At 42.4% G+C, this 13,984-nt stretch overlaps 1 protein-coding gene across 2 annotated transcripts in view; it reads left to right on the plus strand.

Annotated features, from left to right (window-relative positions):
- Nucleotides 1–13,984, plus strand: part of LOC105567037 (ribosomal protein S6 kinase alpha-5) — a 54,306-nt gene that overhangs the window by 3,341 nt on the left and 36,981 nt on the right. The window contains exon 1 of one of the 2 annotated variants that reach the window (XM_012021557.1): nt 7,792–9,767. The exons of the other annotated variant lie outside the window; for it this stretch is intronic. Within the exon in view, the coding sequence (XP_011876947.1) occupies nt 9,137–9,767 (631 nt within the window). The 5' untranslated portion in view covers nt 7,792–9,136. Of the gene's footprint in view, nt 1–7,791; nt 9,768–13,984 lie in introns of those variants that run through there. 2 annotated transcript variants of the gene reach the window in all.

The raw sequence follows: 13,984 nt of genomic DNA on the forward strand, positions 1-13,984 counted from the left end.
ATATATATGCATACATATACTCAGTTGAAAAATTTGTGTTACATTTAACAGATATCGCATGTCCCAAACGGTCCACACAAATTTTTATGTTAATTTACCACAATATGGATACGTTAAATGATCACACTAATAATCTGTTAATAGTTCAACACGAAATCAATACAAATCTCAAAATAATTTGAAATAAATTTTGTGTAAAATTTACGTATTTTTAATGACAACATGAATTTACAAAGTGTAATTTTTACGTTTTACAGATGTGATAAGTCAAGTGATATATTCTGTAAATTTTAACAGATAAATCTTGTTACTAAATACATGGAAAGAACAATGTAGTAGCTAAAACTTAGCAAAATAGGGACAGCTAATATTTTTAGTTGTGATAGCTCAATATTTTGCTACGACAGCAAACCGTTTGCTGTCGCACCTAATACAATAGGCACAGTAGCAAAATATTGAGCTATCACAACTAAAATATTAGCTGTCCCTATTTTGCTAAGTTTTAGCTACAGCAGCTACATTGTTTTTTCCGTGTATAATATATAGAACACATGTATTGTGTAAGATTAAAAAATAAGTACACATTGTGATGTTTTAACATTTCTTTTCAAGTATTTTAATAACTTTGCATTTGGGGTCAATTAACATAAGAGCAATATGTTAAATTAACACACGAATGTGTTAAACATTTAATACAGAAATTTTAACCGGCCTTTTCTTTAACAAGAAAACACAAAATTTCCAACTGCGTGTGCAACAATACAACTTTAAAATTAAATTCTCCGGAAAACGAGTTTAAACGTTTTGAATTTTGTAATATCATTTTTAAAACATCTTGGACCTAATAACTGATTGTAGAACAACAAAAGTATCGTTAGCTTTTCATTCAAGGACCCGAAGGTCCGTTTTCGTTTTAGGAAACAATTAAAAAATGGCAGTTCGTGAGTTGTGTCGTTATTGTAGCACATGCAGCACTAAAAAAAAAATCTTACTAACGCGGGTAGATTTCTAAGTGAGTCGCGAGAAAAAGTTATCGCCATTTCTCGGATCTGTTAGAAAAATGTAGTCTGCAAAATTTATAGCAGCAAAGTTCTAGTAATACCTTCTAGAAAGTTTAGGTTCCGTGATTAAACATTAATCATCCACGTTGGATAAAAATAAATTTCGGTACCATAGCCAGAACGATCTTTGTAAATAATGTAACTGTTTATGTGTCACAATCGAACGTTCACTGAAAAAATTTTTCTCTACCGTAGCCAATCATGGTTTGCTAAAAGTATTTTGCAGCCTTAACTATAAATTTCTACAGCACAGCAAACGGTTTACCGTCGCGTTTGATACAATAGGCACAGTAGCAAAATATTTACCTATTACAACTAAATATTAGCTGTCCATTTTACAACTGAAATTTAGTTGCCACATGCAGTGTTTAGCTGCGGCAGCTACATTTTTCTTTCCGTGTTATATTGGATGGGCTACACAGAAGTACTTTTTTTCTAACGTTCGCTAACAGCTCGGATAGAAATTCTCTTTCTTAAATCGATTAAATACGAAACATACGCGATTTCGCCGTATTGACTATTCATTTATGCATTTCAGTTATATCTTTGTATCTACAAAATTGTTGCTGCAGTTGCAAGATCAATTTTTTCGGTGTACACGGTATATATTATGCATCCAAAAATGTATATTGTTATTGCAGCATTCACTCGCGAGTACATTACTAAATAACAATGCGATAAACTACAATATTGCTTAACGTTTATTCGCCACGGGCGTATATTTAGATTGTGCTTTAGGGAAATTACAATTTTTTAGCTGTCTCACATATCACTAAAGTTGCATAATGATGTAGAAACGCTGTGAAATTGTTTATCACGCGGCAGCCAAATATATGTTTATAGCCTGGGATCGGGGAAACATCATTCGTTTATAGTTTCACGAGGGTAACATCGTTTTATTTGCAAATCTCATAGTTTCCTCTCTACACGGAAAGAAAAATGTAGTTGCCGTTGCTAAAAACTGCTTGTGGCAACTAAATTTCAGTTGTAAAATATGGACAGCTAATATTTAGTTGTAATAGGTAAATATTTTGCTACTGTGCCTATTGTATTAGATGCGATAACAAACCGTTTGCTGTGGTTTAGAAATTTATTATAGTTATGGCAGCAAAATATTTCAAGCAAACCATGATTAGCTATGGTAGCAAAATTTTTCTTTTCAGTGTACGATACTATTTCCAAAACGCGACGTAAATCGAACGGTATTAAATTTCTGCCTCGTTGAATTTTTACTAAACTGCACACTTATTCATATCAATTACACATAATTACAAACTATCGAAAGATTCTTCTACTAAGTCAATTTAATCGAGTAGGTGCAATTAGATTAAATGCTCGATTTAATTAGCCTTAATATTGCTGCGCGAGCGCGCGCGCGCGCGCATCGTGCGCACGTGCCGTCTTAAAATAAAAAAAAGAGAGGAAAAAAAGGAGAGGGAAAATTGAGCGCGACCATCACGTGAGATGTGCACGATCCAGTGTGTGTGCTATCGTCGTCGTTGTTGTTGTTTGCGCGGTATCGTAGCCACAGACTTCTATATAGAGGAAAGTCCTCCGTTACGCGAGATAGCGGGTTTTCAACACCCAGATTCAATCACAAATCTTTTTGCGCAACGATCGCGCGATCTAACAATGAATTTTCCACTAAACAGACTTCGCTCCGAGGGCAATAGATTCACGCTGGAATCAACCGATGGCGCCTAATAATTTAACGGAAACCCCGCTATCCCGTATTAGGATCCTGTCTCATAATAGGGGACTCTTCTCCACTAACTGCTACGTTGGAGCTGCAAAGTGAGGCAAGAGTTCCGCCATGTCTGTCAGTAGCACGCCGATGCACACGTACTACTTTATTTACCTAACAAGACATGGCGGAACTCTTGCCTCGCTTTTCGGCTCGAAGGTAGCAGCATAGTGTAACTAGCGGGTCCACTCTCTGCCGGCCCCTTTGATCTTTTCGGTTTCGATCACGCGATATTCCGCCATGTTTTTGGTATAAAGTCCTGGGGCTCGATTCTTGAATTTATTCGAAGGAGCAACGTATGCGAGAATTCTGCTCTTACAGAAAAGTTGCAAGTCGATTGGCTATTCGCATGGCTTTAACCAATCGACTTTCAACTTTTCTGTAAGAGCAGAATTTTCGCATACGTTTCTCCTTCGAATGAATTCAAGAATCGGGCCCCTGTCACACTGATTTCACACTACCGCGTACACAACGTCCGTCTCATTGGCTCCGCCAAAAAAATGGCGGATGCGCAGAAAGGATCGTCGCAAAACAAAACAAATGGCAGAGTGGGCATACTAGTTACACTATGGTAGTGTGTATTAAAGCCAACGGCACACGATACTATTTTTCCTACTGGATTGCTTACGAGAGCCAATCGAGATGCAGAGTTTTCGATCAGGTGACTCAAAGCTGAATCCTGATTGGCTTTCGTAAGCAATTTAGTAGGGAAAATAGTATCGCGTGCCGTTGGCTTTAAAACCAGATCCCGATTGGCTCTCGCAAACAATCCAGTGGGCGGGAAAAATAGTATCGTGTGTCGTTGGCTTGAGTCTGCGATCGTAGCGCAGTGCAACATTACATCGTGGGCCGACGCCAACGATTAAAGCCTCCGCTACAATGATTCTCGGTTCTGTCTACAATGGTCGTACAGTTGTATCGATGGTCGCTTGAGCAGTCGTAGTCGTAGTCGCTCGAATAGGTTCAATTCCTATTCCAACAACCACGACTGCGTTTATTGCCTCGACGGACCAATCAGAGAATAGTGATATACGTCGTGTGTCATTATATGTCGAATATATCGTGGGAAAATACCTCAAAAACGGAAAATCGGTTTCAGTTATACATCGATACGACCCAATCCGTGACTCTACGATTCTAAGACTGCGACCATTGTAGACAGAACCGAGAATCATTGTAGCGGAGGCTTAAAGGTCCCAGCGTGTCGACGGTTTTCAACCGTCGCGGCCGATTATTTTTGCAACGACGTGCCGCCACCTGTTAAAATGCACACGAACTCGTTGAGGAACATTCCGCGTTGCTCCTCTCTCGCCGTCCCGCCCCGCGCTCTCGCCCTCCTAGATCTTTCTTCGGACTTTTTCTTTTTTACACGCCATGACATTTAATTTTAAATGTTACGTGGGTGCCACGCGGAGCCAGTGTGGCACCCACTTATTATTCACAATTGTTTGACAATTGCGAGGCTTTGCAGACAAGGAGATGAAAGAAGTCGCGGAGTCACGGAGTGATTCGCGGTATTCGTCGCTTCTGGGAATCCTGACTCCATATTCGGAAACTTAAAAAGCAACTGATCGAAGCTAGACAAGATAAGCGTTTGCTGATGATGAAACGCAGTTAAATAGAATTTCCCGAAGTTGATTTTCCCCAGTATTTTCCCTGAATCTAATACGTTTTACTTGCTGTAAAACATTCTTGACGATCAAAGTTGTTTACCACAGTCTTTCGATATTTATTTAAAATTATTCTCTATTTTCTGAACAATTTCACGTGCACCTCCACAGTATTTACAACGATAGCCAGGCATACTCATGCTTATTGTTCAATTCTTTTGCCCACGCCGGGATAGAATCATTCGTGGGACAAAGCTACATTTATTATAAATCTTTTTATTGGATTCTAACATTTGTAAAATCATTTGGACACTAACATCCTCTCTTACTCCTTTATTACTTCGTATTTGTGCTTTCACATTAGAGCCTTATATAATATTTTTTTAAATATTAGAATTTAATTGATAATATGTAAGTTTTTTTTATTAATACAGCATATATTACTCCCGTTTAATCTTCCGCGTTATATTCGTTACTTTCGATAAGCCGGGCGAATTTTTGGGCCGCGGGACGCAGTGTAAAGAATTCCGTTTGTTATTTTCCTCGCTACTCGCGGAAAAATGCGGATGACCGAATGCTGGAATAATTTACTCGGCCGTTATCACGCAAGACACGATTAAGTCGTCCTGGCTACGAGCGCACCCGCGAATCCTGTTCTCGCCGAGAGCAGAAAAAAATGCGTGTAGCCGGCCGCACCGTCGTCTCCGTCCGGGTTTTCGATACGCGATATCGCCGGAGCCGGTTCCGCCGACGATGGGCTTCCCGGGGACAAACCTGCGTGAATGTTATCCAATCGACCGCGAGCGACGCCGTTAAATCGCGACTTTTAGCCGTCGAAGCTCTCGTGCCGTAAATTCGCGTGACGCCGGCTGACGAATTTAATCTCCGGTTAATCGTTTACGCTCTTTGTAATTCATTACACTCTCCCGTTAACGCTTGTCGCCACTGAACGCTAAAATGTCTAAACGCCAAGCACCTGCGATGGTCGAGAGATTCCTGTCTAGTATAAAATAATTTTAAACATTCACCTTTCGTTATAGTTTATCGGGCCGCCTGGTATTGAACGATTGAACGTCGCTGTAAATAATGACGCAAAAAAAGGCCAATTTTTATTAACATTCAATATTTTTATTACAATTTACGTTATATGCCCTCCATAACAATTTTTTATATTGTACGTCTTACATTTGTTATAAAATCATGTTATCAAACAATTATAATTCTCGCAATAAAATGCTCGCGCTTTTCGACTTTGTCGTCCGACAAATATTCAAATTTAATCGGTTTAACTAGTCAGTTTTTAATTACGTTATACGTACGCGACGTTCAATACAATGGTGTTCTTTATGGTCTTTATATGATTTAATTTTAAATAATCCGGGATTACGATATTTGTCAAACACAGTTCACGGTAATCACGGAAATTTTTGAAATTACTTGGGCAAACCGAATGTTGAACTGTAAAGGGAAAATTCCCTTTACCACCGCATTATCGTCGAAGCCCCATGAAATATTTACGAAAGGTCAAAGGTGTGTAAGCACGACGATGATTTTATGAACTTTAGCCTCGTGCGTTTGTACACTGAAGCGAAGCGCATTATCAGCTTGTAAATTTACGATTGTAAACGACGAATTGAATAATTCCGTGCCCTTGCAAACAGCTTACAAGAATTGTAATATTAAAGATCTCTTATCAATCTTTCATATCTCGACCACCGGAAATGTGTGCTTTTCTTTATCGAGAAAATTAGGCCTAGAATTTACCATGTTAACGTAACAGAATCTGTATCAATATTTTACATACATTTACGTTACGTTTTGTTTCTTTAATTTACTTATCATAAAGTCGTGTTATCAAACGTTAATAATTCTCGCATCAAAAATCTCATATTTTTCTGTTCTATTTTGTCGTCCGACCAGTCAAATTCGATCGTTTTAATATGTGAAACGGAATTGCAATGAGACGCGAAATTCCTGTAAAAAGTCAACTATTTCGAATATTTGTCATGGGCAGTATTCCCAAAATCGTCTAGATACGAGCAGTTTATTGCACACTTGTTTGAATAGGCAACTTGTATGTATCGTATACACTAGAAGTCCCCAATCTATGACCTTGCGGGCCCGACCCGGCCTCCTTTTATTCGGCCTGGCAAAACATTTCAGCGTTACAGTGTAACAGAATTTTAAAATAAAGATTTTATTTTCACACGATTTTCAAAAAGTAAAACTTATCCGACCTGCTGAAAGTTTTATCGGACCCGGTGAGAAATTTCAGCGTTACAGTATAAAAGAATTTTAAAATAAAGATCTTATTTCCATACGATTTTCAAAAGTAAAACTTATCCGACCTGCCGGTCGCAATGAAAATTTTAATATGACCCTTCGGATAAAAAAAGACTGGCGACTTCTTAGGACGTATCTGTCCGTAAGTTATCCTACCGCTCGTGAAGGTATGCTACAGATAAACTGGCGTTCACAATCAGTATTTGGACGCACTGGTATCTTTCAAAACGCATACAGTTACGTCCTAAAACTTCCGAGTCTTATTTTCATAGCCGACCAAATTTTAAAAATTTCGATGAAAATAAGATTCCTTGTTGAAAATGTGTTTAGTTTCGCATTAACATTTCTTCAATATTTTTTATGAATAAAATTGTTTTAAAAAAAATTAGTGAAAATGATCCAGCTATCTTTTGAAAAATACCACGCGAACTCGAATCCTATCAAAGGATATTAAATTCTAAACTATCTTTCGTTTTATCTGAAAGATTAGATCCGTCATCAAAGATCATTTGTACAAAGGATTTTCTCTTTTAATGTTTCCTCGTACTCTCTTTCGCTAACGTATTCAACTAACTGGCGATATATCGAATAAAAATATACACTTGTTGTCCACGCGATTTTACATATCATTTTTTTTACCGCGTATTCGATGTACAACGGCGTATTTTTCATTCGACAATGAGATCAATTATACGAGGCGAGGTACATAAGAAGTACATAGCGAAGTACATGCGTAGCGCACAGGGGGCCAAGGGGTCTTGTGAGAAACGCGCGAGTTCCGCATGCTGGCGTGCAACGATTCGCTGATATTTTTCTTTTCTTTCACCGCACAATCGACTACGACGCGCACGTGACGACCGTTACATTTGTTTCGAAATTTCGTGCCGCTCGATCGGCGTCGGAGAGTCGCGTTATGTAACCTCGGGGCGCGGCGTCGCGCTAGAGCCGTCCCTGCGGACGGGGGCCGCGGTGTTTTCCAAATCAGCTGTTAGTACTCGACCGGGCGGCGGGAGGGGGAGCGGTCGGCGGCGGACGAGGTGGGGTGGGTGAGAAGCGCTCGTGTAGGGTCCGTCGGTCAGGTTCTTCAGTCCACAACGACCCTGCGCGGGGAGCGTGTCGTGTGGATTCTCGGCTCTCGCGTCTCGTGCAACTTTGCTCCGTATTGTGGCACACGCACAACGGACAGCCTCGTGCGCTCGTTACACAGCCGCACGTTTACGGCCAGCCTCGTCGCCTGCCCGAGGACTCGACCGGTGGAAACGGAAGTAGCAGAGGCAACGGTTAACAGCAACGAGACTCCGCAATTTTTCGCGAGGGTACCTGCTCGTCCGCCTCGCGACAAGTGAAACACCGTCGTCCCGGGTGAAAGTGAAGCTTTTCAAAGCCGGGACCGGGCTCGCGCGAGGCTTCCGAAAATCGTTTTCTCCGCGCGAACGCTCGGGACCTTCGCTCCCGGAACCCCGATCCAGCGTCGACGTATCCGCGATCGGCACCCTCGTCGGGGGCTGGAAACGCGGCCGGAGACGGTGCCGGACGGGAAACCCCAGCAGTTGGTATCCGAAACTCCGTAAGGATACAGGACACCGGGCGGAGGCTCGCTTCGCCGCAGGTGTTGACGAGAGATACGCGTGCGGGAGCAACGCGTCGCGTTGACTCGCGACTTCCAGTTGGCGACGGCGTCGACGTCCACGGCGAACGAACGCGTCCCGGGGATGTAAAACGGGACGAGATATTCGTGAATCCGGTCAAGGCCCGCCGGCGTTTGTCGACGATCGTGCGAACGGCCGGCCGCGAGCGGTTGTGTCGTACGCTTGCACGCTGCGTGGCTCCTAAGTGTGTCAGTAGGATAACCGACGACGTTTACGTTTGGTTTAACTCACGCTGGACCATCCACGAGCCACGGCGTTTGCGCTCCCGCGAGGACAATTGGGTGTGCGTTTTCTTTACGGCGCGGACCGCGGGCCGACGGGGTTTACGTTTAAAGGACGACCACGACCCTCGGCCCAGGTAAATCCCCCGCGCGCGTGGTACACCGCCCATAATTATCTCGAGGCAGTATGATCACGGAATCGACTGTCCGTGATCGCGCCAGGACCGGGGACAATTGAATAAGAAACGACGTTAGAACCAATGCCAATTGGCGGACCAATTGATTGTCTGTCGTGCCTTCTCGAAGGGATCATCCGTGCCAATCGTCGTCGTCGTCAATTAGCCGGCGAGAACCGGAAGCGCGAATTATCGTCCCCGCGTGTCTCGCAGCAGCAACAAGCGCCGCACCGTTGTCACGCGAAAAATCCGACTTATGTCGATCGCCGGCCTGCCGTCCCCTGCCTCTTTCTTCCTGCTTCTTTTTTGTCTTCACTCCCGCTGACATTGCTCGCGCCGCGACGGCAGTGACGTACGCGGCACACATCGCACCCCGGGCACGCCGTCCCGCGATGGAGGAGGAGGAGAGCCTCGTGGCGAGCGACAGCGCCTCGACCCCGTCCAAGAAGGAGAGCGGCTATTTCGAGGAAAACTGCGGTGACCTGAGCGACGTCATATTCAGTAATTACAATCACTACGGGGCGCTCCTCAGCGTTGACACCGCCGGCATTCTGATCGCCAACGAGGCCAGGCGCTCGGACCACTGGGAGGGCAGCAGGCAAGGATCCTCCTTTTCTTCCGGCTTGGTCGAGGATATAAATGACCTTGACGTCAACGACTCCGACGAGGCTAAGGACGACGTCGTTATCCAGGACCGTGATGAAGCTAAGCGCGACTTGGTCGAGGGCAACGTCGCGGTCGTTAACGGCCGCGAGGCCACCAAGGAGCTTACCTGTAGCCACGGGGACTCCGAGGCGATCCACCGCAGCCGCAAAGAGTCCAAGACAATCGTCAGCTCCGAGGGACCCACGCGCAAGGGCTCGAGAGCAGTCCTCTACGTTCGCGAGGACTCCAAGGCGGTCGTCTACATCCACGACAGCTCGGAAATAATCGATTGCACCGGGGAGGATTCGACGAACGTTGCGTGTACGAGCCCCTCCATCATCGTCGAAGATTGGGACGACGTGGAAACACCTGGCACAGGTAAAGCCACCCCCTGTCGATGGGAGAGACGTTACGTTGTCGTCCTACGTGCCCTTTGATTCTCGCCGCGATTCTTTTCGTCATTCGTACTTAGCTCGCCCGCCGATTAATTCCTCGACGACCGCAGGCTCGTTATCCCTCGACGGTTCGAAAACAACCGTCCTCCGTGTCGAGCATCCTTCGCGTGTTGGTCGTTAAACTGGATAATAGATAATAAATGATAAATGGGGAAGGTGAATAAATGAAAGGCAACGCGATGTGCCTCTATACCGAGGGGGAAACCGCTGACCAAAATCTTGTACACCAATGCCCACTAATGCCCAGTGGGCATTACTTATCTTATTATCTTCTTTTGTCTTATTTATCTTCTTTTATCTTATTTTATCTTATTTTATCTTATTTTATCTTATTTTATCTTTAGAATGCCTCAGCAAGACGTAATGCCCAAAAAATGCCCTAGTAATGCCCAGTATAATGCCGCAAATCTGTACACCACAATGCCCTCAGCGGTTTCCCCCTCGCTCTATACTTTTAAGACACCGGAATTTATGTCGACCGGAGCGAATGTTTGCCGCGCGTGATATTTAGCAATGGCTTCAACAGGTCGTAAATACAGATGTAAGTACGGCTAATACATTATTAAAAACCGCAGGCTTCTTAAAACCCATTAGGTATCGATCTGATTGTTTAACGTTTCTCCATTTGCCATTGGCATTCGCAGCGCTCGTAAACCTGTAAAAATTGACAATCTCTAATTGTAGCCCACCGTGTTCAATTGTTGCACGTATACGATCCAGTTTTCTCGAGAGAGAAATGGATACAGAAGTAGAAAAAGTCGTCCTTTCATTTGTCTCTCTTAACGCTAATTGTAAGTAACGCGTGCAGCACGTGTGAAATAAAATTTGCAACTTGAGCCAACGGTACACGATACTATTTTTTTCCTACTCGATTGCTTACGGGAGCCAATCAGGACGCAGAGTTTTAGATCAGGTGACTTGGGGCGTGAGCAGAACGGCTGTCTTATACTCTTAAGACAGCCTTAAGACAGCCTTAAGACAATGTTTTATGTTTTAAGTCTTTGTCTTACGCCCGGTCTACAATGAATTGTTAGTCGTTAGTCAGAAGTCGGAACTATATGTCGGTCCTTTTTCTTCCACCCAGAAAGGAAAAGGATCAACATATATTATAGTTGCGACTTCTGACTAACGACTAACGACTCATTGTAGACCGGGCCTAAGTCTTAACGCACAATAACTGTTCTTACGTCTTAAGAGTACAAGACAGCCATTCTGCTCAGGCCATTAGGACTAAAGCCAGCGGCACACGATACTATTTTTCCTACTGGATTGCTTACGAGAGCTAATCAGGACGCAGAGTTTCAGATAAGGTGACTTAGGGCTAAAGCCAGCGGCACACGATACTATTTTTCCCTACTGGACTTTATGCAAGGGCCAATAAGGATGAACAGTCTTAAGCCAACGGCACACGGTACGATTTTTCCTACTGAATTACTTACGAGAACCAATAAGGATGCAGCGATTTAGATCAGGTGACTTAAAGCTACATCCTGATTGGCTCTCGCAAGCAATCCAGTAGGGAAAATAGTGTCGTGTGCCGGTGGCTTTAGACTTTGACGATCCATTAATACAATCGCAGGTATCGGTTCACGAAAGCGTTCGAAGGCGGTGATAATTTAGTGTACTTAAAATATTATGTAAGCTTCGATAACGACGAAATCAAAAAGCGCTATCGCTTTAGAGAACATGTATATATTTTATATTCTGTTCTAGTATTTTGTCCTAAGAATTTCATTATTCTTTTCATATTGTATAGATTACAAATGCGATAGTTTTTTTTTTAAGTGTCTTCACGTACATCGACGTGTTTACCCGAACTATCGTACATCAATTAAAACTAAGTTAAAATTGTCCTTAATTTTGTCCGGGCCTAATGATAGATGAACGCATAATCTTATCTTCATTATCGACGAACCGTTAAAAACCGTTTTTTATATTCACAGTATTTTCGATCGGCCATTACGTGGCCATAGAACGAAGGGCAAAAATCATTAGACGAGTTTTCATAGTTAAAGATTCGGCCGGCTTAAACTTTAAGGCTATTGACACTTGGAATTCCTATCTATCGAATGTTTGAGAGCGTTTATTAAGTCCTGACATAAAACGGGCGCGATTCCGTTAAGTCATGACTCATAAAATGTCTTCTATTTATTCTTACTGCAGATAATCTGTTTCAACACCGCAGGTAGTCCGCCCGATATAATAAGAATTTTCGTGACTAAAGTAACAGAAGGGAAAGTAGAAATATATATGTGAAGACCGAAAGGTAAACACATAAAGCGCAAACGTGCAAATATTCTCTCGACACGATACTCTTTCTACTTTCGATAGTTTAAGTCTTTGAACAAAGATCTGAAAAATTTCAAAACTTCCACAAAAACCCTAGAAATTTCATGGTCCATATATTGTTCTCAATATTATTGCAGGCCTTTCCGGTTTCTTTACTCTTGAAATATTCCTCATTGTATTGCTATCTTAAAAAATTTGCACCATGAGAAAACGTTCACTTCACGACCGATACCTAAGCCCTTTCTTATTCACAGACTGTTCTGACGGTTCAAGGACCAATTTCTCTGATCTGAAAAATTTCACAACTTCCACAAAAACCCTAGAAATTTGGTCCTTATATTGTTCTCAATTTATTGCAGGCATTTCCGGTTACTTCACTCTTGAAATAATCCTCGCTGTATTGCTGTCTTAAAATATTTGCACCATGAGAAAACGTTCACTTTACGACCGATACCTAGGCCCTTTTTTATTCACAGGCTGTCTGACGGTTCAAGGACCAATTTCTTCTTCAAATGCTCTTTCAAATGGCGCAAGTCGATTTCAAATAAGTGGGGTGCTGGCGACTTTTTCAACCTTTCGTAACTTTGAGGTACAAACGAAATAAAGGGTGGTACCAAGCGGGTGCAAACGATGCCCGTTCGAATGCATATAAAAATGTTTTTTGCCGAAGTCGGGCGTTAAGTTCACACAGGTCAATTCTCCTGCAATCTTTCCTGGTGTGATTTTTTTTCGGACGCGAGCAACCAACAGTTAAGGTAGTTGTTTCGCGACAGTGAGGCTCGAGTTTCTTCCAGACAGGAACCAGCACTCAATTATTACAATGATATGCAATATTGTTCTAAAGAATACACTTACGATTAATACATAGTATAAAATAGACTCGAAGGATTGTAGTTTGAGGCGCTGTTGCCACGTCTCTTACACTACACTCATGTCCACTACATAATTCTTTCCATTTTTTCAGTCTTAATTGTTTATATTGTTGAAACGGAACGGTCGATAATTTTGTTTTTGTTTGTCCAATTATTTGTTCTATTTTACTTTATAATATATTTGTTTCTCATACACGAATCTCACTCACCGGTAAGCTTAAAAAAAATGTGCCATCATTTGCGAACGCAAATATTAATATTTTAAGGCATGTTCTGTCGTTCGTGAAATCATGCTCGACTTCTTTACTTCGCCATACTGATTTACTGACAATTTCAACACTTGAGAAGGCCCACAAACAATGGTCGAAACGTCGTGATTTTGAACATTGAAATTTGCCAGACATGGTCGGGCAATCCTCTGAAGTTCTTTAACATTTTAACACATAATAATGCGTGTAAATAATATTTCACGTGTAGTAAGTAATATTTATAACGTGTTTTACGCGTAATATTTCGTGTAACGTCGCAAACCTTAACATTTTTTTTTAGAGCTTTGAGACGGTCAATTTTAATTTAACTAGTCTTGTTTTGCACGTATTAATGTAAAGAATAAACTGTACAAATTTGTAACAATGCTCGCGCAAATGATTTCGCGAAATAACTACCTTAACTTCTCTCGCCGCGAATATAACGCGGACTTCGGCCTGACGCTCCGTTGCCGCGCGACATTGTCCTCCGTGAGCATTTTTTTTTTACAGACGTTCGCCTTTGTTCCGATAAGAGAGATTACGTTTCGAAAAAGGAAGATCGTGGCTTGTGTTGATTCAGATTGTGCCAAGTGTGGCGAAAACTGTATCTCACGGCTTCTCAAAACACGTCGTAACGCGGGCAGCAACCCGCGGCTTCCCCCCCGTCACATTTATAGTCCGCAGACCTTCAGCAATCAATAATTATTTTTTCTATTATCATACACACACAC

This window comes from Vollenhovia emeryi, unplaced genomic scaffold, assembly GCF_000949405.1.
Source record: "Vollenhovia emeryi isolate VEMERY1.0 unplaced genomic scaffold, V.emery_V1.0 DF939141.1, whole genome shotgun sequence".
In the NCBI taxonomy this organism is placed as follows: Eukaryota; Metazoa; Arthropoda; class Insecta; order Hymenoptera; family Formicidae; genus Vollenhovia; species Vollenhovia emeryi.